Source organism: Felis catus, chromosome D1, assembly GCF_018350175.1.
Source record: "Felis catus isolate Fca126 chromosome D1, F.catus_Fca126_mat1.0, whole genome shotgun sequence".
In the NCBI taxonomy this organism is placed as follows: domain Eukaryota; kingdom Metazoa; phylum Chordata; class Mammalia; order Carnivora; family Felidae; genus Felis; species Felis catus.
Genome location: NC_058377.1, coordinates 82,665,702 through 82,689,400, shown reverse-complemented (window position 1 = coordinate 82,689,400; position 23,699 = coordinate 82,665,702). Strand labels below are relative to the sequence as shown.

Genomic DNA, 23,699 nt, shown 5'->3' with positions numbered 1-23,699 from the left:
AATTATGCAAACAAAAAAAATTTTTTTAATTAAAAAAAAAGTGGGGGAGGTACCTGGGTGGCTCAGCCAGTTAGTGTGTAACTTCAGCTCAAGTCATAATCTCACCGCAGTTTGTGAGTTCAGGCCCCACACTGGGCTCTGTGCTGACAGCTAGCAGGCTGGAGTCAGCTTCAGATCTTGTGTCTCCCTCTCTCTCTGCCCCTCCCCTACTTTTGCTCTGTCTCTCTTTCTCAAAACTAAATAAACATTTAAAAAAATTTTTGAAATTATGCAAAAAAAAAAAAAAAGACACGGATGTTGATTTTGAAGTTTTGCACTCAACAAAATGCCTCTGTTCCGTAACTGACTCTGTCACAACTAAATTATATAAACAAATTTACACTATGTAATGCTGTTTTTATCTGTCTTATGTTTGGGATTATTTATTAGAGAGAGAAAAAAGAATTCTGTTGTTAAAAAATGTATGAAAAACAATATTCTATGGCTATACCATGGTACTTCCTAGGGCAGAGAAACATAAAACAAAGGTTTTAACTAGGGAACATCAAATGAACAAAGACAAAAGAACTCTACAGACCATACTGATTTTCAGAAACATAAGGCAAAAATTCTGCCATTATATAATTCACAAATATCTCATGGCATCATGAGAATCATACCTGGTATTGGTCATACCAGCTGAAGAGCACCAGCTATTCATATTTCTCCCTAAGGCTACAGTGGCATTAGGTTGGTAGGCTGAAATAGCCTATAATAGGAATACATATATCATGAAAATCTGTAAACAAAATAAATCAAGGTTTTTTGTTTTTGTTTTTGTTTTAACGTTTATTTATTTTTGAGACAGAGAGAGACAGAGCATGAACAGGGGAGGGTCAGAGAGAGAGGGAGACACAGAATCCGAAACAGGCTTCAGGCTCTGAGCTGTCAGCACAGAGCCCGACGTGGGGTTCGAACTCACAGACTGTGAGATCATGACCTGAGCCGAAGTCGGACGCTTAACCAACTGAGCCACCCAGGCGCCCCTTGTTTTTGTTTTTAAAGCTACACCACACCCTGACTCTCAGACCAGGCACTAAATATTTACCAGTGTAACACTGGAAGTATCACACTGCACAAAGTATTTTGATGCAAAGTTCACTTAATTAGCTACCTCATTTTTTAAGATGGAAACATTATTTTTTTCAAATAATTGGTAGAATGCAATGTAAAATAAAAATTTACTTCAAAGAAACCTATACTTTAAAAAATATGGGAGGGGCACCTGGGTGGCTCAGTCGGTTAAGCGTCCGACTTTGGCTCAAGTCATGATCTTGCGGTCCATGAGTTGAAGCCCCACATCAGGCTCTGTACTGACAGCTCAGAGCCTGGAGCCTGTTTCAGCTTCTGTGTCTCCCTCTCTCTCTCTGCCCCTCCCCTGCTCACACTCTCTCTGTCTTTGAGAAATGAATAAACCTTAAAAAAAAAAAATTTAAAAAAATATATGGGAGAGGAAGCACTACATTTTGACAGTCCATTCCATCTGAAATTTTAATAGTCCTTCGTAAAAAAAAAAAAAGGCAACTCCCTACAGGAGCTATGGCACTGGTCCTGTCTCTCAGAAAAGTTCCTTTTTAAATAATTTGAGGTCAAACAAAATAAACTCCTCCTCTCTGTGACCAATCAGCCTTCAATTGTTTAAGACAGCAAACATATAGTCTCAGGATTTTCTCTTTGATGTTTACTCTACATTAAAGATTATAAAGATTTTCAAGTAAAATATTGCTCCTGATCTTAAGAAAAATCCATTATACAGGGAATAATGAATCTTTTTATAAAGAAAATTATAACTGGTACCGGGACAATTTCAGTAAATCTAGTAATTATGAAATTAATATTAAATGTTAGAATATCAAAATAGCAAGAGAATTATTTCGAGTACATATGAAACCAACCTTACAACCTTACTCTGATATTTATTATAATTGATTTTGCATCAGTTTAGATATCAGCTCATTTTCTCAGTCCTTGTATCTACTCCTTCACCAGGGACTAGGCCTGTCACACTGAAGTTGGAATCATATAAAGTCTTGAGCCCAAGAAGCAACCTTAGTACTCAAGGGACATTCTTTTTATTTGTGCCTCTCATCTGTCCTTCAATTTGACTCTTACTCATTCACTTAAAAAATCATTATAAAACCCACCATGTTGTAGGCCTGTGCCAGGCACTGGAGATATAATGGAAAAACAAAAAAAACACACTTATGACTTCATAGAGGACAGTCTGTTAGGAGAAATGTCCACTGAACAAATAATGCCATTAAAAAATTATAATTATCAATTATTATTAATGCTATGAAAGAAAAACATATGACTCAATGAATGTATAACAAGGAGACCTGCCACCTCTGGAGCCTTAGAAAAAATTTGCCTGCTAAAGTGAAATTTGACTCAAGACCAGAAATATGACGATAAGGAGACTTCAATAGTGCAAAGGAAACTACTTTTTCAATTCCAGACATATTGGTTTCACCTTTCCTGAACTTTTGTTTCCACCTTTGTTATCTCTTGGTATTTTTTTCCTAAATTTTATTGTATCTAGCTAGCTACCAGCTCTGACCCTTACTATCCCCCTAATAATAACAGCTAATGTTTATTGAGTTCATACTACTTGGAAGATATCATTATAAGCAATTGACATATGTGAACTCACCTAATCCTTACAGTGACCAGGTGGTACGTCATATTTCCCCATTTTACAGATGAAGAATCTGAGGCACAGTCATGATAAGCTACTCGCCCAAAATTACACAGCTACTGGTACTAGTCCTTGCATGTCCATTACCTGCCTCATAACCTATCACTCTCACAGAAACCCCAAGGAAGCAAACTAAACTGGCACTACTACTAGGAAAAAAATAAATATCAAGTCTCCTATATCCTTCCAAATTGCTACCATCTTCAACTAGGCAGGGTCATGCTTTTTCTCCACTTTTCAGAAATTAGGAATGAAAAACTGACCACAGTAGCCAACACTAAACCATCTCCAGAAGCAAGAAAAAATTTTTACAATAATATATTCTTACAAAAAGTTATTCACCCAGAATATGAAATAATGGAAACTTGCCAAGGAGAAAGAATTATAATTTATTCAATCCCTTCTATACCTCCCAAAGGAAAGGAAGAACTTTTTTTTTCTTTTAATCCAAATTTATAAATATTTTGCATGTATTTGCAATAGTAATATAAATTAATAACAGTAAATTGGTTATGATATAGAAGAAATTCCCCCAAATTAGCTTGAAGTAAGCAACTTTTAAATGTTGAAGAAAAAAAATTACTATTAAATGAACAAGTCCTCCCTGAAAACTATATTTAGATATTTTTAAGGTTCCTGTTATGATCAAAACTTTCATTTGTTAATTCACCATTGAAGGTGACGTGAAAAACAATAATTATGTGGGTGATTGATACAAGTGAATGTATGACTCATAGTTTGCAAAAGAAAATGATTTGGGGGAAAAGGCTCAGGAAGAAAGAAGCAAATAATGGATTCTGGAAGAAATGAAGACCTTTCCTGTCCAAGAACTGTCACCAGTTCTTTATTACTTGAAGATTAAGGGAATAGTGAATAAAGCTGTCTGCCAGACAGCAGAAAAGGTAAGAAATAACGTTGTCTCTAAATGTACCTCACATGAAAATTTTCAAATATAACATTCATAAAATTAAACTTTCTATAAAAAGTTACCAGAAAACCCAACTCAAATCAGAACAATGGAAATGTCAAAATAAACCAACATTACATTTGTCAGGAACCTGAACAAATGAAACAGCAAGATAGGTCAAGTTGTAAAATTGTCTCATTTTATTTCACTTGGTTTTAGAACAAAGGCAGATCCAATACTGATTTAGTAGGAGACTTTGTGGGGTTTATTTTTGTTTGGCTATTTTTCTACTTTAGTTATTACAAAATAAATATTTAGTTTTTGTTACTAAGTTTCAGCAAATTTATACAACGAGCTTTAGTTTTTGGTTCCAGAGGTCAAATTCAAGCCACTAAATTCAGTTCCACTTTTTTACTGACTGCCCCTTCCCTCTCCTATAGATCTCAAATATATCATATATATTTATATGTACTTTTTCTTAGACTCACATTAAGGTATGGGTATTAATTGCTATCCTTGCATTATGAATCTTTACAGAAAATGAAGAGAATTTCATTTTAAGTCATTTAACAGGAAGTTTGATCCAATTTTTTTAATTTATATTTTCATGTTTAGAGTCCCTACCATATGACAGCATTGACCTAGATGCTTTGTACACATAATCTCATCTAAGAATACTGGATTTACCTTGTTATATATATACTGCCTAAGGATAAGATAAATGAATATTTTTGTGGTAAAGCAACCTAAGTCATATTAATGATGGCTTTCACATGAGCAACATCCACCCATTCCAGCATACCTTATGTGTATAGCTTAGAACTTAGTTCATGAAAACTATCTGATGTAACTTGAGCATGTCTCAAAAAATAAAAAATAAATAAAAAATAAAAAGAGCTGTGTTTGTGAATGTATGTACACACTTGTGTGTTAGATGACGGATTCAAACCTAGGAAGTCCAATTATAGAATCTTTGCTCTTAACCATTAAGCCACTATATCCTGGAAAAGAACCAAGGTGTGACTTTTAAACGTACATAACTGATTTAGGGAATAGTAACTTCTAAAATAAGAGATCATATTTCTGAAGTCAGTAAGCTAAGTATCAGCATTAGGTTATAAGAACACATCTGATGAAAATTTACTATGACAAAAGGGGTTTTTTTTTTTTTCTCTCTCTTGTGAATGAGCTTAATTTCCAGAAATTCTAGCTTTATCATATTGGATATCATATTACCTAACATTTTTTGTGATCTCTTTATAGAGTTTAAAGCATTTTTGTATCTAAAACCTTATATAATCCTGCCAGCAACACTATAAATAAGTATGATGGTTAATTTTATGTCAACTTTGCTGGGCCATAATACCCAGACATTTGGCCAAACATTATTATTCGGGATGTTTCTGTCAAGGTTTTTTTGGGGGGAGTGAGATTAAATTTTAAATTACTGGACTGAGTAAAGCAGATTACTCTCCATAATGTGGGTGGTCCCATCCAATTAGTGAAAAGCCTTAATAAAACAAAGACTGACATCCTGAAAACAAGAAGAATTCTGCTGGCAAATTGCAGACTCAATTTGGACTCAGATTTCTTACTTGGGTCTCCAGCCTGTCAGCCTACTGTACACATGGACTTACCAATCCTCTTTAACTGAGGATTGCTATTCCTCAGATAAATTCCTCAGATTCAATTCCTCAAAATCAATCATTCAATCTCTTTTCCACCTCATGCATGTGTGTGCACACACATATGTACTCACACACATGCACATGTACATACACATATACATGCATCCACACAAACACACACATCCTGTTGGTCCTATTTCTCTGGAGAACTCTAAATCAAAAAGCAGGGTAGTTGAAAAATCTAACAAAACAAGAAAACAGGAATTCATATCCTTATCTTTGTCTATAGTCATTCTTAAAAAGATACTAAAATTCTCAAGCTATGCTAGAATTGTTTTCATACCCAAACCACTCAGCCAATGTAATGTTCTTTTTCTTTTAAAACAGTTACTTGACAAAACTAATCAACTCCGTAAAACAGTATGGCAGATCCTCAATGAGTTAAGCATAGAATATCATATGACCCATCAATGCCACTCCTAGGTATATACCTGAGTGAAAACATATGTCCCTACAAAAACTTGTACATGAATGTTCATAACAGCATTATTCACAGTAGCCAAAAAGTGGACACACAAATGCCATCAATTAGTGAATGGATAAAAAGGATGTGGTATATCCATAAATGCAATGTTGTTCAGGGAAAAAAGAAATGAAGTACAGGCACATGCTATGACATGGATGAATCTTGAAAACATGCTAAATAATACAAAGCAAATGCAAAGGGCCACATATAATATGAATCCATTTATATAAGATTTCCAGATTAGGCAACTCCATACAGACAATAATAGATTAGTAGTTGTCAGGAGCAAAAGGAAGGGGGTCAATGCGGAGTGAATGCTAATGGATATGGGATTCCCTATTGAAGTGACGAAAGTGTTCCTGAATTAGATAGTGATGACTGTACAACCTTGTGTATATACTAAAATCCACTGCATAATATGCTTTAAAATAGTGAATATTAAGATAAGTGAATATCTCAATTTTCAAAGTGTTAAAAATTAAAAAAACTAATCAACTTACCTGGCCTTTTTGTGGTGCCAAACAACGAACAACTTCATCCACCATTACTGGGATATGTAATTTAGTCATAGCTTCAAAATCTCCATTTTGAGATCTATGTAACTCCTGAGCTCCAGTTTGATCTGTTTGCTCCTGGGCTTCATATTCATTACATCTTTCTGTTGTAGCATGTATTTTTTTTGGCCAGATACCTAAATTAAATATGCCAGATTCCAACCAGCATGAATGAAATTCTTTATAGATTTTACAAAAATATGGGTATCGAAGCATCTTGTAGGTCAACCAATCTAGAAAAAATTAAAAATATCATGACTGTTGGATTTTTAAAATATGTAATTTTGTATAACTTTTTTAAATGGCCTGGTAAACTATTAAGACCATTAACATGTTAATTATTAGGAATGTAAAAACTGCTTATTAAGTCATCATTTTTCTGAAATATACTTTTTTTTTAATGTTTATTTATTTTTGAGAGAGAGAGAGACAGAGCACAAGTGATGCAGGGGTAGAGAGAGGGGGAGACACAGAATCCAAAGCAGGCTCCAGGCTCTGAGCTGTCAGCACAGAGCCTGACACGGGGCTCAAACTCATGAACCATAAGATCATGACCTGAGCCTAAGTTGGGCACTTTAACTGACTGAGCCACCTAAGCACCACAGAACTATACTTTTCTAATTTTAATTAAGTCTAAAGAATGGATTCAGTGCATTAGAAATGTTTATTTGAAAAAACTATCTGGATGATTGAAGGGATTATAAATATTATCCTATTTTAGGTTCAGGTAGTCTTTCATTTCAAGCTCTTCTATTTGTTTTTTTCATAATGCTAAATCTTCATCTTTAATTTAACTTTGAGGAACTGTCCCTGGAAAAAGCTACATATGTTTATCTAAAAAGAAAGAAAGGTAAAACTGTCTGTGAAAATCTTGCAGACTTGTTATGAATATGCTCTGACAAGATTGTCTCACGATGGCCTGTATCAGCGAAACATGTTTCAATTTAAATTATAACTTTACAGGGGCACCTGGGTGGCTCGGTCAGTTAAGCACCTGACTCTTGATTTCAGCTCAGGTCATGATCTCACAGTTGTGAGATCGAGCCCTGTTTCAGGCTCTGCACAGACAGCGCAGAGCCCGCTTGGGATTCTCTCTCTCCCTTTCCCTCTGCCCCTACCCTGCTTGCTTGCTCTGTGTTTCTCAAAAATAAACAAATAAACACTTAAAAAAAAAAAAAAGCTTAGGAAATCTATAAAAATAAATAAATAAATTTTAACCTTATAAACACTCAACTGAGCCTACTTTGGCATTTCGTATTCACCTTTGTTTTAACTGTCCTTGCCCCCAAAAAACGAGAAAATAAATATTAAGTTCCTTAACTTTCTCACACTTGTGCCTTTTTATTCTGCAATCTGTAACTCTTAAATGCAGAGGAAAAAAGTATGTAAATATATTAACAGAAAACGTTTTAAAAACATTATGCTTTTTATACAGGTTGTAAGCAATGTTTTTAATACTATTATAGTAAATGCAGAGTTAACACTGTTTTTTAGTCCTCATAGATTAGGAGTTATTTAAAAATAAGATAACACCTTTTTTATCTACAAAAGCAGATGCACACTCAGTGCTTAGTGTTTTCTGAAAAAAAAAAAGTGAATGGATGGATAATTCTACACAATTAATATTTTTAACAAAACTTGCTTTAGGAAATTTTGCCTGCCTGACAGACCCTACCAAAAACCACATTCTCAAAATACTTCGACACATAAATATCCACCTCCAAAAAAGAAAAAGAAACATAAATATCTTGTTTAAATATGCCTTCCTTTCCTTTTGCAATAGAAAATGAAAAATGATGTTGAAAAGTTGACCACACGTAATGACTAGAAAAGAAATACATTTATATTATATAAATATAGTATCAACAAGATGTTACCTTAAAAATACGCCAACTTTACCTAAGGCATAATCCACAGAATTTTATGGCAAACGTGACACAGGAAAAATATGGGGCGGGGGGGGGGGGGGGGGGGGGTTAAATGTTTTAAGTAAAGTTTTCAATGTTCACCAGTTTCAAATTAGTCAAATTATTAATTATGCCTCATTTGTTTCAGAAAAGTTATACAGGGGCACCTGGGTGACTCGGTTTAGCATCCAACTATGGCTCAAGTGGATGGTGGGTTGTGTCCCAGGTAGGGCTTTGTGCTGACAGTGTGGGGTCTGCTTCAGAGTTCCTGTTTCCCTCTCTCTCTGCCCCTCCCCCACGCATGTGCACCGCAAGGATTCTCCCTCTCTCAAAAATAAACATTAAAAAAAAAAAAAAAACTTTAAAAAAATAAAAAAAGAAAGCTTATACAAAGTAAACCCAACTACCCTCAAAACCTAGTGTTTCTAACATTTTTCAAAATAGAGGCTAACATTTATTAAGCACTTACTAAATACCACTAAACTCATTCTATCCTTACAACTCTTAGAGATAGACAGTATAATTATTTCTATTTTACAGATGAGAAAAACAGAGAAGTAATTTGCCAAAAGGTCACATACCTAGAAAGCCATAAAGCTAGAACTGTATCCCAAGCCTTTAATCTTAGCTTCTATGTTACAAACATAGCCCACTAGCTCTATTTAATGCACCCATGTAATTGCATGGCACTTTAATTATACTGACTGTATATTTGTTGTATCTCATGGATTACTTTTTCTGTAAAGAGCCAATATCCTATTGCTTAATCCTATATCCATATTTTTATATTTAAATATATACCTAGATAAATGTATGATATATATTTAAATAGACAGATATACATACATCTATACATCTCTATAATATTCCAGTACAGGAATCAGAACCGCACAGGAAAAGCAAGTAGAATAGAAAAAAAAGCTTCCTTTGCCAACCGTTAATTCTTTTCTTTTTGCATTCAATTTATATGTATTTACTCAACTATGTTTCAAGTACAAAGCCTGAAGATTTTATTATGCAGCAATTGGCTACTAACGTGGGTTAACATGGAGAAAGGACCTCAAATAATCTTCCTCTTTGGTGGTTTCCTTGACTATCTCCCAAGAATGGAAGGGGACAAGCTCTAAAGGAGGATGTTCCTTTCCTTTCCGCAGCCCAGTGTCCTGCCGGATAACCCAGAGCGCTCATGCAGTTGGCTATGAACCAAACACCCTACAGAATTTAAGACCCTTTAAAAGTTTCCCTCTGGTCACAGGAAGGAAGCGGAGAGACGGGAAACCGGCCGCTCGAGCCAACTCTGGTTTCCTAGGTAAGTCTTTTAGCTTTGCCAGCAAAGTTCAGTCTCAGCTGTTCAAAGCAGGGAATTGGCCAGGTTACTCTTTAATTGTGGGTACAGAAGTGATACCTTTGAAAACTACTTCCTCAACGGTGCCGTTACCATCTTAGCACTCAGCTTTCCCAGTGGAGAAAAACATTCGAAAACTTAATTCCTAAGGCCAAAAACCCAGCCTGGAGGCTGGCAGCCGAATGGAGACAAACTGAAAGAGGTTCTAAAGTTCAGGAAGAATGCATCCTTTTGCCTAAGAATTATACTCGGAGGAGGGAAAACTGTTCACAAACTTCTGAACTCAGGATGAGTGAGTGTTTAGGAGGGAAAGCGGGAGCAGGGGCGTGTTTCCTTTTGTCCTGGGCGAATTCAGCGACCTCTGGAAGTTCCCCCAAAGGCTTGGGGTGAGCTGCAAGAGAGCTCCCGGGACTCGGCCACCTTCTCCTCACCTGAGGCACGAAGAATTCACTGTTGGCTTCTAACTCGGGCCAGCGACGACCACTACTACGGTGCCAGAGAACACGAGTTGACGCACGTCTAGGTCCCAGCCTTGGGGGAAACTTGCAAGGACGGACAGATCGGGTCCACGTCCGCCCCAGCAACCGAAAACCGTCCGCCTTTCGTTCCGCTCTTTTCAGGCCCCAGCTGACAAAGGGTCCTGCAGGCGCGAGGGGTTCAAATAGCGTTCCTGAAGAGGGGGCGGAAATAAGAACCTACCACTGCCAGGTTTAAATCTACTTTTTTTTTTTTTTTAATGTCTGAATCAACTTTAAACCTAACTCCATTTTATTCTTAACTCCACTCTATTCCGTTTACTATGAGTCTCTGTTAAATTTCCGTGTTCTATTGTAACACATTATACAACCAATTTCTAACAAAAGGTGGGAATTTCTGTCTCCTTTAGTCCTATGTTTTTATGGTTTCGGTTCTTTTTCCTTCATTTCGTTACAAAATACACTAGTCTCATGCTTTGTTTTATTTCTTGATGTCTTGCCAAACAGAAGCCAACTGGCAGAGTGATGGCATTTATTGTAACATTAAAGTTTCTTTGCTTTGACTACACAATACTTTAAGAATATAGACCTCATCATCTAAATGTGCTAAATGGCAACTGTAAGGCAGAATTTAAAGTTAAATGTAAAATAAGCACTTTAGATTAGGTGTGGAAACACCTGTTAGCAAGGCTTATAATGTGGTGTCGAAATAAATGAAATCTAAAACACTTCTTATTCACCAATAATGAACGTAATTTTACAAGAAATTGGTTTTAAAATACCTATTTTCAGAATAGATTAAGTATCTTAAGATCACTTAACCTAGAAATTATTTCTGAGACAAATGCCTCATTTCTGAATTGGCTGGTTTGTACAGTTAAATTTCCTTTAGGGATCTTCTGAAAACTTGTTTTTGTTTTTGTTTTTTAAGTAAAATAAATTGTGCCTGTATCTCATGGGCTATTTTGAGAGTGAAATAAAATAACATATATAGAGTTAACAAAATGCCTGGGACATCAAGTATACATCAAGTAATATAGAGTGAATACATATTTGAAATAAAATAAAAAGACTTCTCAATTTTATTACCAAACCCAGCACCACACAAGTAACTATTGCGTTAGCTAACATATATGTAATATAGCCAGCAATTAATATCTTTATTGATGCACTATCCAGAGTTCAGAAACAATCATATAACATGCATCGTATACAATACACTGTGCTTCTGATTTTCTTCAAAAGGAAATAAGTGTCCATAATGTAGAAGTTGTCATAATTGTTTCACTTACAATATTCTGCAATGTGTTGTGCCATCCTATTTATTATGGTGATAAGCTCCATATAAGAATATAAGCTCCAAGAAGGCAGGGAATTTTTATGTATGCTATTATGTCCCTAAAGTCTACAATCAGTAATTGCAGAATGGATACAATAATGTTAATATAAAGAATAACAATGACATTCAGATCATACTATTAAAAACATCCTGACAAATAAAATGGACTTATCTTAGCAAACATATTTCCCTTTTTTTCTGGTATTTTTTTTCTTTTTAAACCGTACATTTTGAAATAATATCTACAATCTAGGACTTTAAAAAACACTGCATCCAAAAATGAACTAAGCCAATAAATTTAAATGAATTTATTTTATAAAGTCCTCATCCAAAAGGAATGTCAAAAACACCAAATAGTTTCAGTCAGCAATAAAAGGAGTAGGCCTGGGAGTCCTGAGAAATAAAGCCTAGGGCCTCAAACCTAAAGCTCTGGACTTTCAATTCATTGAGGCGAATTGACCCCAGTTCGGTTTAAGTGAAAGTGGCTGAAAGGAACAGGTCCCTACACCTTCCATAGCATGGGACCTGTGCCTTGGAGGCCTCACTACTCAATAAAGAAGATAAACGTTCACAATCCATTAACCCACACCCAACAGGCTCCGCCTCTCCCCCAGCAGACTGCACAAGCCAACCCCTGCCCGCTCCCGTCTCACTCACACCCTGAACCCAAGGACCGGGCCCTGCGCCCGCGGCTCTTGAAGTGGTCTGAGGATCCCAGGTGGCTACCTCCCACCTGCAGCTGCGGTCTAGCCCCGCCCACCTCGGCCACCGCCTCCGGAAACAGCCGTGCGCGTTGCCCTGGCTACGCGCAGCAAGGCGGGTTCCACAGAGCCGCGCGGCTGAGACTACTGGCGCCAAGCTACCACGCGCCACGGCAACGTCCGACGTGATTGCGTCACGAAGTCGGCAGCCAATGAAACGAGGTGCTGGAAAAGCTGGCTTGGGTTTGAATCTTGTTGCCGAGTTTGAATCGCGGTGAGGCGGACATCGAAGTGAAGTGTCGCGGTAACCTTTGGTGGACTAGAGGTGAGTGAGAGGCACGTGAGGAGAAACTTCTCGTCTCGGGAACGCTTCTTTTGATGGCCTATCTCGCTGGAAACGGAAGGCTCCTGCGGCCGCCTGAGGAGAAGACGGGATGGGCTTGTTGACAAACGCCGAAGGATTGAGTGGGGGGTAGGGGGGTAGGGGAGGTGGGGGTAGGGGGCGGGTAGTTAGCGTCCCCGGGGAGAAAGTGAAAGGAAGAGGAACTCGAGTCCCAGCTAGAGCAGGGCTCTACCTGATCGGGAGCGCTTCACTGCTCCACAGGAAGGGCAGAAATCTCCTGCCTTAAATTCTGAGAAAGTCGGAAGTTTTAAAGGGCATCCTGGCTCTTTCCCTAGACTGGCAGAGCACTTTAATTGCCTTGCACCTTACAGTGTAAAGTTCGTTCCGGACTCCAAATTCAGAATGTTTTGTTTAAGATACAGTTGTAAATGTAACTCTGAGCTGAACTATGTAATAAGGATTTTTGGTTTTCCAACTTACAAACTTTTTGTCCTGCAAGGTCCTGGTGTTAACTTGGCAAAGGTCAGTCGGGAACCTCCTCTGAGTCTGAGTTGTAGCGTCAAGATAAGACCTGCCAGCACTGTGTAACGGGATTGCCAAGAATCAGATGAGGTATGGAAGCTATACCGCTTGGCAAAGTGCTTTGCAAATGAGTAAGAACTCCTTTTACCCTCTGTTCTTAGTTTATGCAAGACTTTTAGCAGCTTACTAGGCATTCAGTTACAGAGAGATCAAGGCTAACTGCTGTTTATGAGAAGAGTTTATTTGTCCAGAATTGAATAATTTTGTATAATATATACTTTAGGTTATTTACTATGAACTATGGAGTAGACTGTGTTAAGCATTCTACAGGGTTTAGTTGGTAGTGTTATTCCACTACATTCAGGCCCTCTGGGAAGTATTTATGAACTTTGGTGCTAGAGAATATCACATCCAAAGACTAGATAGTGCTTGTTAATAAGTTTCTGTTACATTGTAAGAATTGACTTTTTCAGTAAACAAAGATTATCTGCCTTTAACGGTAGTAATTAATCTCTTCTGTTACTGAGCAAGTATATAGAAGTACATAAAATTTTCACTTTTAAAGTGCATCTTGTCAATATCCATTGATAGCCTGAATCAATTAAAGTACACAATAAAGTCACTTTTATGGTAACTCCATGAAATCTAGGAGCAAAAAATAGCCCAGATACTAGTGCCACCCTTAAACTCCATTTGAAATTTTTGTTCCTCCCTGATGTTTTTAAATTAGTAGAAGCACTGGCTCTAACACTAAAGTTATTTCCAGAGAGGTGTAAGCTGCATAGAGACTATAAATGATATTGTGGAGGATAGTTCCTGCTCCTAAAAAATGTTTGTTGAACCTGAATCTAATTCAGATTTGAGTTTGAATATAAGAAATCATTTATAACTGTATAACTCCACACTCAAGATAATTTGAGCAACATTTCTGTTCGTTTGTTTGAAAATGTTCTGTTGTTATTCCAGTAGAGTGTAATCATTAGGGACATGGGCTTTGGATTTAGACATGAGTCTACATTCTGGCTTCTCATTTACTAGCTATGTCATCTTGGAAAAATTACTTGTCCTAAATTAAGTCTCTGTTTTTGTAAAATGGAGACTATTGTAGAGTATGCCTTATATGATTATTTTAAGGATTGAATAAGATGATGAATATTAAATGTTTACCATACCATATGTATGTCTGACATACATAACATGCTCAAATGATAATCATTGTTCATTAATAGTAGTTATCACTTTACTGATCTAATTTAAGAGTTCTCAATAGTATATTTGCTGAGAATAGATGCTGTTGGATATCCCACAAGCAGAAAGAAATCATACACTTTTGGTTTTATTTCAGTATTCATTCAAGAGCTCCTACGCTAGGCCCTGAGGTTTCTATCAAAAACAGGCAAATATATATTTTTATTCTCTCTAAGAAAATTTCTAGAGATTAAATATTTACATCTGAAAGAGTAGTGATTTAAATACTTTGACTTCATATCCAGTTAGTCTGAGTTCAGATCTCATGTCTTGTGCTTCCAACTTTAGCCAGTTAACTTAATCTCTCTATATTATATTTTTCCTATGATAATAATCCCTATATTATAAGATTGTTATGGGGATTAAATGAGAAGTATGTAAGTTGCTTAGCAATTTCTATGTGTATACTAAGAGCTCAATAGAAAATATTCCATAAATACAATGTTATTAAATGGAAGATTGTGCTTAAGGTAAATTTTAATAGTTTCTCCTTTGGTTTGTTTTTTGAAATAAAAATAACTAGTCTTGTTTAAAATCCAAATTCTACAAAAGAATATACAGTAGAAAGTAAGCCTGCCTGTCACCCAGACCTTCATATTTCCCCACCATGGGGCAACTGGTGTTACCAGTTCCTTGTGTTGTCTTCCTGAGACAGCCCATGCATATACAAATATGTATGTTTTTAAAAATTCAAATGGTTACATGCCAAGTCTGCTATTCTGCACTTATTTTTTTGCACATATATTTTGAAAAGCTGCATTAGTTCATTCATTCATCTATTGAACAAGTGTGTTTTGAGTCGTAAATATTGAACAAGCCCTGTTCAAGTTTCTAGGGTACAAATGAAGCCCATAGTCTCATAGTGCTTATATTCTAAAGAGGAAACAAGCAGTAAATATGTGACCAAATAATATTTTCCAGTTAATCTAGATGCTAAGAGGAAAAATAAAGCCCTTAAGAGATTAAAGAGGAAAAGGCAAGGTGACACTATTTTGAATGGAATCTTTAGGGAAAGCCTCTGTGTAATGCTATTTGAACAGAGACCAGAATAATGAACTGAGAGATTAAGATTTGCAAGTGTCTGAAGGTAGAGGCTTCCAGGAAAAGAAGAGAAAGTGCAAGGTTATGAGGTTAGAATAAGACTGAGTATTTTAGGAACATTTAGGACAGTGTGACTGGAGCAGAGTAATCAAGGAGGAGGATAACATTTAAAGAAGGGGTTGAAGAGGTAGACAGGGCCAGATATAGAACCTACAAGACATGCTAAGGAGTTTACATTTTATTCTGATGCTGGGAAGTCATTGGAGAGTTTGGAGCTGGGGAATGACATGAGATACATAACATGATCTGATTGCTCTTGAAGAAGACATCAGTGCATGCAATCAATGAATTAAATAAAATTTATTATTTACTTGCATATAACTGGGGGTGAGTCTAACTTATTTGGTTTATATTTTTTTCTTGGGTGAACAGTAGTGGCTTGTAAGTTAAGAATTTGCCTCTTCAACTTGGTTTATATTATCTTGCAGCTGGTGTAGAGAATTAGATTTTAACACCTCTTCATTAAATGTAGCAGAGGAATGAGCTTTTTTTATATAAGTGAATGTCCCAGAAAATTGAATGTTACCCTTAAGTATAACATGGCATGGTGTCTTAACCACCCTCAATAATTCATATAAAAGCTGATCTTCCCATTTTCCTAATTTTGAAAACAAGAAACTGGGTACAGTATGTAATTTTTTTTTTTTTGATGCCTCAGAATCCTCATTGTAACTGCCTATTACTGCCAGTCATACTTACTATAATATGTTGATTCTTTCAGAGAAATATATTGTATGTTTGCCTCTATTCTAAATGAGTGAGTTACTCTCTTGGATTCTGTGTCTGCTTTTTATAATTTATTAATTTACTCATTAATCAAATATTTGAGAACATGCTATTGACTAGGCTCACTACAAGAGATTAGGGATATAATGGTAAAAACATACAGTCCCATTAGCTATTACTTCTTGTCACTTTCTTATACCCTTTTCCAATCACATGTAATAATAAAATATTAGAGCTAGAAAAGGACTGTATCCTTTCACCAATCCTATCACTTTATAGATTAGCAACTGAAGCCTCTTCATTATTCTCATTTATATTCTACTTTCTCAAGACTAAACAAATACCTTTTTATTATAATGAACAGTGATGTTGGAAGTATTTATCTTTAATGTTTTAGTCCCATCAATGAAATTCTAGCAGCTTACTCTTGGTTCTATTAAACAAATATAATTAGGGGTAGATATGACAGAATTAATCAGAAATTGTGATTCTATCTTCTGAACAGTCATCTGAAAAGAATGTTTGAATCAACACATTATTACACAGATAGCAATATCTAGGCTTTTCTTTTGTTGCTTCTTGGTCAACATGGTCAAAGAGTTTGCTTTCTGTGTGCCTCTATTCAGAATCAACTAGATGCCCATCTCTTTTAGTTGGCCATGTCAGGAAAGAAAACTGGCATCATGCATTAATGTAGCAAAAAAATCATTTTTTAAGTTTATGTATTTATTTTGAGAGAGAAAGAGAGCAAGTGCACACATGTGTGTCCTTGAGTGGGGGAGGGGCAGAGAGAGAAGGAAAGAGAATCCCAAGCAGGCTCCAAGCCATCCACAGAGTGCAACACAGGGGTCAGTCTCTTGAACTGTGAGATCATGACCTGAGCTGAAACCAAGAGTTGGATGCTTAACCAACTGAGCTACCCAGGCTTCCCCAAGACATCAGTGTATTTGAACATAGACTAATTGTTTACATTTTGGTGATTCGGTTGACCTTGGGTGTTTTTATTAAGAAAATTATAGTCACTCCTTTGTTTTGAAAAATTGGAGAAATGTGTGATACTTTAGAAGTTAAGATCAATGTCTTTCTTAAAATCTATAACAAGTTGTAAAACAAAGTTGTATTTGAGTTTATGCTTCTTAAACCCCTTTAGATACTTGTCAGTATTGTTACTTGATGTATTCCTTGAGTAAGATCATTTGCCTTCTAAAATACCTTCAGCAGTTTCCAGTAAACCGCAAAATTAAATCTAAACTTGATAGCCTGTACTCAAGATTTTCCAAATCTGGCCCCACTCTTATCTAGTTATAGCTTCTTAATGCAACCCACTCTGTTTCCTTTCGTTCTCTCCAGCTGCCTTAGGACTGGATAAAGCTAAGTTGAGTATTTCTTTATATACTGTAAAGTTGCAATTAGCTAAAACGAAACAGCTAAAAGAAATGAGATTTAAGCAGATTGACAATGCTTAAATCAGTTATGTCTTCACCACAAGCTCTTTCTTACCACAGGCCTTCAGACTTGCTGCCTAAGATACTCTTGTCCCAGAGAGCCACTCCTCTTCAGTTTCTGTAAAAAGACACTCCACTAGACAAGCTTTTCTCAACTGCCCCATCTAAAATAGGAGCCCACACATACACTCCTGCCGTCTGTCCTGAGACCCAGGAAAATGCCTAGCTCATATATATTTAATGTGTAACTAGTTTTCCTTCATGAAATGCTTTTTTTTTTTTACCTGGTTAATAACTATGCATCCTTCAACTCTCCGCTCCTGTCACTTCCTCTAGGAAGCTTTCTAACTATTTGAGCCCCCCATGATAGTCTTACGTAGCACTATTAACCTTTATTTACCTTACAGTACTTGTCATAGTTACACCTTTACATATTTGTGTCACTATTTTACTAATACCACTTTCTCTCACTGCACTGTATATAATAATAATAATAATAGCAATGGTGGCAAACACTTGTAGTACCTACCGTGTGCCAGGCATTGCTCTAAGTTCCTCACAACAGCTCTGTGAGGTAGGCATTATTATTAGTCCCACTTTACAGATGAGGAAACTGAGCCACAGGGAGGTTATGTAACTTGCTGTCACAGCCAATAAATAGTAGAGCTGGAATTTTAACCTAAGGTATCTGGCTCCAGCATCTAACAGTGAACATATTGAGTTGATTCGTTAATTAATTCATTAGCAAGAGATCCCATCCAACCTTGAGATTCTAAGGTCTATTCTGAAATAATTACCTAATGTTTTGTGCTTATTTAACCATTTCATTTGTGTGTATTTTACCTATCATTGGGGGGGAGGGGAATTGTATCCGTCAAAATCAAAGCATTCAATATTCCTAAGAGCTTTTAGAAATGTGTATGGAGGTCAGTTTTTGGTATCACCCGGAATGTGGGATGCTACTGGCCTATAATAGAGGTCAGAAATGTTAAACATTCTCTAATACATGGAACAGTTCCAAACAAGGAAGAATTGTCCTATCCAAAGGGCCATCATAAGCCCATTGGGAAACACTAAAAGATGAACCATATCTCTGGCAAGAAGAGACAAGAATGGGGGTGGATAGGGAAGCGAATTGACATTTATTGAATGCCTTAATACACTTAATACTTGTTATATCTTTTAGCCTTCACAACTATGAGGTATTATTTCTTTAATACAAATGAGAAACCTGAGACTCAATGAGGTTAAGTAACTTGTCCAAGGTCACAGAGGTGAGGCATAGGTGCTTTGTGGAACTTGGCTAGTCAGAAGGTAATTCTTCTGGATGGAACCTGACTGTTGGAATCAAAATGACCATCCTTCCCTCTTCAGCATTCTATTTTTGGGGAAAGACAGAGTCCTAAAAAGGGAGTGCTGTGTCCAGTGTCTCCTGCTTTTAGATTACTTCGGCCTTCTTTGAATTCTTCCCAAAAGTGTATGGTTTTATCATTGTTGATATTCATCCCATTTTAAAATAACAAAATATTGGGGCATCTGGCTGGCTCGGTTGGGCAGCCAACTTCGGCTCAGGTCATGATCTCACAGTTTGTGAGTTTGAGCCCTGCATCGGGCTCTGTATTGGCAGCTCAGAGTCTGGAGCCTACTTTGGATTCTGTGTCTCCCTCTCTCTCTACCCCTCCCTTGCTCACGCTTTGTGTCTCTCTGTCAATAATAAATAAATGTTAAAGAAAAAAATTTTTAAATAACAAAATATTTTCTTCTAACCTTCCCCCTCCCCCACACCATTTCTTGGCTCACTTTTGTATTATTATTACCTGTGTTCACTGAGTCTTCTCTCATCAGGTTTTTGTCCCATCTTCCCCTAGAACTTTTCTTCTAGTCGACTTCCATGTTACTAAATCTCATGGTTACTTCTTAGTGTGTACTTTATGTATTAGCAGTATCTAACACAGTTGATGATCCTGTCCTTCATTTAAAGATTCCCCAAAATCTTAGTGTCATTTGAAACTCTAAAAACTATTTTTTTTAATTTTTTTTTCAACGTTTATTTATTTTTCAGACAGAGAGAGACAGAGCATGAACGGGGGAGGGGCAGAGAGAGAGGGAGACACAGAATCGGAAACAGGCTCCAGGCTCTGAGCCATCAGCCCAGAGCCCGACGTGGGGCTCAAACTCACGGACCGCGAGATCGTGACCTGGCTGAAGTCGGACGCTTAACCGACTGCGCCACCCAGGCGCCCCTGAAACTCTAAAAACTATTAAAAGCTTCAAAGAGCATTAGGACTCTGAGGACAAACTGTACTTTTTTAACTTGGGTTCTATCCGCCTTGACATTTCTAGATTTCTAGATCTTCTAACACTCAGGCCAAGAACTTTGGAGTTATTCTTGAATCCTATCTTTCTCTCATACTGCACATCTATCAGGAAAATCTATTGTCTTTACTTTCAGAATACATCCAGAATATGACCGCTACCTGCTTCTGAGTTGACAGCATCATCTCCTGTTTATATTACTAAGATGTTCTAACTAGTCTCTATTCCTTATAGTGTGTTATCTACGCAGTAGTCAGAGTGAGCAGATTATATCACAAAACAAAAAATTAAATGACACACACACAAAACCCTGATAAATCTCTCTGCCTGAAGTATAAGTCAGACCCTGGGCTTCCACTTAGACTGAAACACTATTGTTAAACCACATACAACCACAGCTAGGCTGCCCAAAAACCAAGCTTTGGCTTTCACAAGAACTTCAGCACTATTTTAGTTTGGGTTATGGGAATGGACAGGAAAAGATCTCTCAGAATCATCATGGTAATGAAGGGAAAGTCTTGGCTTTTGAACTATTTTTAATAAAAGTGATCTTGGCTGCAAGCCTGTTGGCAGTGGAAATTGATACATCCAGACTCTTCTCTACCTGTATCTTCACAAAGCCCTGTGTTTAAAAATAGTTACAAGGATGCCTCAATTAGTTAGCCCAGGCATGAAGGTGATAAAGATGGCATATACACGATGATGTGTTCAGAGATCCTAATCTGCTCTGTAATTCTATAAGTCTACTGTACGTCGGTGATGGTAGGTTTAAAAATTGTCTGATTGGAACGCCTGGGTGGCTCAGTCAGTTAAGCACCCGACTCTTGATCTCGGTTCGGGTCCCGATCTCATGGTTCATGAGGTTGAGCCCCATGTTGAGCTCTGTGCTGAGCATGGCGCCTGCTTAGGATTCTCTCTCTCCCTCTCTTTCTGCTCCTCCCCTGCTTACGTGCTTGCATGTGCATGCTCTCTCTCTCTCAAAATAGATAAACTTCAAAAAAATTTTGGCTAGACTGTCTCACATAAAATTAAATAGTAAAAGTGAAGATAAACTAACAAAGATCAATAATTTGGAAACCTCAATTATCCAGAAAATAACCTAGAATCTAAAAGTTAAAACTAAGAAAAAAAATTAAAAACATTTTAGATTTTCTAACGTATTTATTCATCAAATAGTTATACAGTCTACCATGTGTCAGGCACCGTTTTAGGCTCTTGGAACATTATCAGTAATCAAAACAGATTTAAAAAAATGCATGCCTTTAAAGAGTGCATAGTTTACCTGGAAGAGAGAAAATAAACAACAAATACAATAAATAGGTAAAAAATATATACTATTTGGAGTTGGTAAGTGTTTGGGGGGAAAAGCTGTATAAGAGTAATTAGGCATTGGTTTGGTAGTTTTAATAAGTCGTGAAGAGGGCAACATTTGAGCAAGGACTTGAAAGAAGCGAGGGACTTAGTCATGCAGATATTGAGGGAAGCATTTTGTAATAGAATGGCTAGTGGAAAGACCTTATTGGGGTGCCTGGTGTGTTAGCTGGAAAGGAGGGAACAAAGGGAAGATCAATAAAATGGGAAATTGAGACCATTTAGAGAACTTAAACATGTACTCTGAATAAAATAACGACTGGAAGGTTTTGAACCAAGGAGTGAAATATACATTGTATTTTTTAAATGTACATATTTCCAGTAACATTTACCAGGTGAGTAGAATAGAATTATTCATAGTTTTTTTAATGACTGCTACATTCCAGTCATATTATAATAGAATTAATATTAATACTTTATTTTCCTTTTTAATTACAGAGAAATATTCAGGCTTTCACATAAACAGAAGCAAGATAGTCAATAATGTCTGCCACCGAGGAAGACCTGTGTCACCACATGAAAGTAGTTGTTCGTGTGCGTCCTGAAAATACAAAAGAAAAGGCAGCTGGATTCCATAAAGTGGTCCATGTTGTGGATAAGCATATCCTAGTTTTTGATCCCAAACAAGAAGAAATCAGTTTTTTCCATGGAAAGAAAACTGCAAATCGAGATATTACAAAGAGACAAAATAAGGATCTCAAATTTGTATTTGATGCTGTTTTTGATGAAACTTCAACTCAATTGGAAGTTTTTGAACACACTACTAAGCCAATTCTTCGTAGTTTTTTGAATGGGTATAATTGCACAGGTAATTATTTCAGTTAGAGTTTAATTTTTCCACCTGATTTCAGTTTTACATTAGAATGTACATCAGCTTGGCCATTCTTCTAAATATAATCAATTTTAAGGTGCTTTTTGCTAAAAATTATTAAGTTCAGGAGTATTTCGCTGTAAATGTAGACTTTCTTTGAAATTCAATTATCACGTGCTCACTTCGGCAGCACATATACTGAAATTCAGTTATCACATATAACATATCTTGAAACTCTCTCTTCTAGAGCTTTGCTATGGTCCCTTTAGGCAGTCATCTTCTCAGTTTCCTATGTTATTAAACCACACATGTCTTGTAATTGATGCCAGATTTCTCACAATTTAATTCATTAGTATTCTCTCCGCTTACCTATACAACGATCTATCCCTGGGGAATAGTTGGACATTTCATTTATAGTACCTTGAAATAAAAATGTTAAAAGGCCATGTTAATTGAGTACCATGTGCTATTTCAGCATATCTTCAGCCCAGAAAGCATCTCTAGTGTTCTGGATAGATCTCTAATTTGCCTTTCAAAGCAGCCATGTTCATTTCCTAGAGAGAGATCCAAAAGGCCAGTTAATTCAGTGTTTCTAAGGCCCTTAACACTATTATTTATATATTATTTTTGTAATTACCACCATTTATGACATTTTCTTTAAGATACCCCAAAACTGTAACATGTTTCACTATCTCTGACTCATTCAGTTTTATTACAGAAGACTTACCGTCTTGGTCAAATAAGAATAGAATGTGGTTTATTGATTAGAACTGCTGTGATTCTCATTTTTAAGTGTATATTTTCCTCATTCATGAAACTCCATATTGTCTCTAGAGATTTTTAAAATTTTTCTTGACTCCAAATGAAAAAGTCTCCACCAAGCAAATAGTGAATCTCTGTTTTCTTCTTGACTTTGTTTTACACTATGATCCAACTGTCTTAAGACTTCTCAGTTTACCACTAGCTTGCATAATATAGAACAAAATGAAACGTGTCAGTTCAATTAATTCTGTTGAAAAGTATTTTAGTAGTTTGTTAATATTTTATTTAGCAGGGAAATTTAACTTATAAAAATATTCTTACCAGTAATAATATGAGGACTTAATTGTCTTAATTGATTATTATGTCAGGAATTGCCATATGTAATTCAGAGTAGCTTTTTGTTTTTTGTTCTTCAAACATCACTTTTATGTTATGCTAGAGAGAATTGTGAAAACAAAGTAATTTGCCTAAAACAAATTTTATTTTTTTTAATATTTTTTTTAATGTTTGTTTATTTCTGAGACAGAGACAGAGCATGAGTGGGGGAGGGGCAGAGAGAGAGGGAGACACAGAATCCAAAGCAGGCTCCAGGCTCCAAGCCATCAGCACAGAGCCCAACGCAGGGCTCGAACTCACAAACCGTAAGATCATGACCTGAGCCGAAGTCAGTCACTCAACTGACTGAGCCACCCAGGAGCCCCTAAAGCAAATTTTAAAAAGGAATTTTATAAATGGCTTCTATTGGAATTCATTTATTCAGCAAACTTGCAGTGGATATCTGCTTTGTTTCAGCTGATTCGCTGTTTGTGAAGGATACACAGTTTCAGACTTAGAGCTCACAGTTGGAAATACAGGGTGATACAGGCTAGAATAGAAGGATGTGCAGCATACACTGAGAACTCAAATGAGGGAGTACACATATCTGCCTGTGACA

The 23,699-nt window shown here is 36.5% G+C and overlaps 2 protein-coding genes across 22 annotated transcripts in view; one reads left to right on the top strand and one right to left on the bottom strand.

The window, feature by feature from the left end:
• The window catches only part of METTL15 (methyltransferase like 15), a 289,458-nt gene extending 277,170 nt beyond the window's left edge, over positions 1 to 12,288 (bottom strand). For 8 of the 19 annotated variants that reach the window (XR_006586464.1, XR_006586468.1, XR_006586467.1 and 5 more), the window contains exons 1-2: positions 10,036 to 12,066; positions 6,299 to 6,585 (exon numbers count right to left, since the gene is read on the bottom strand). Coding sequence is in view for 7 of the 19 variants with exons in the window: in XM_023239666.2 (XP_023095434.1) it covers positions 6,299 to 6,568 (270 nt within the window). In the remaining 12 variants the exon portion in view is untranslated. The other 11 variants (XR_006586472.1, XR_006586473.1, XR_006586474.1 and 8 more) reach the window with 9 other exon arrangements.
• The window catches only part of KIF18A (kinesin family member 18A), a 79,753-nt gene continuing 68,342 nt past the window's right edge, over positions 12,289 to 23,699 (top strand). For 2 of the 3 annotated variants that reach the window (XM_011286752.4, XR_006586463.1), the window contains exons 1-3: positions 12,289 to 12,445; positions 12,963 to 13,075; positions 21,631 to 22,000. In XM_011286752.4, coding sequence (XP_011285054.1) covers positions 21,676 to 22,000 — 325 coding nt within the window. In that variant the 5' untranslated portion in view covers positions 12,289 to 12,445; positions 12,963 to 13,075; positions 21,631 to 21,675. Of the gene's footprint in view, positions 12,446 to 12,962; positions 13,117 to 21,630; positions 22,001 to 23,699 lie in introns of all 3 variants that reach the window. The other variant, XM_045039074.1, reaches the window with a different exon arrangement.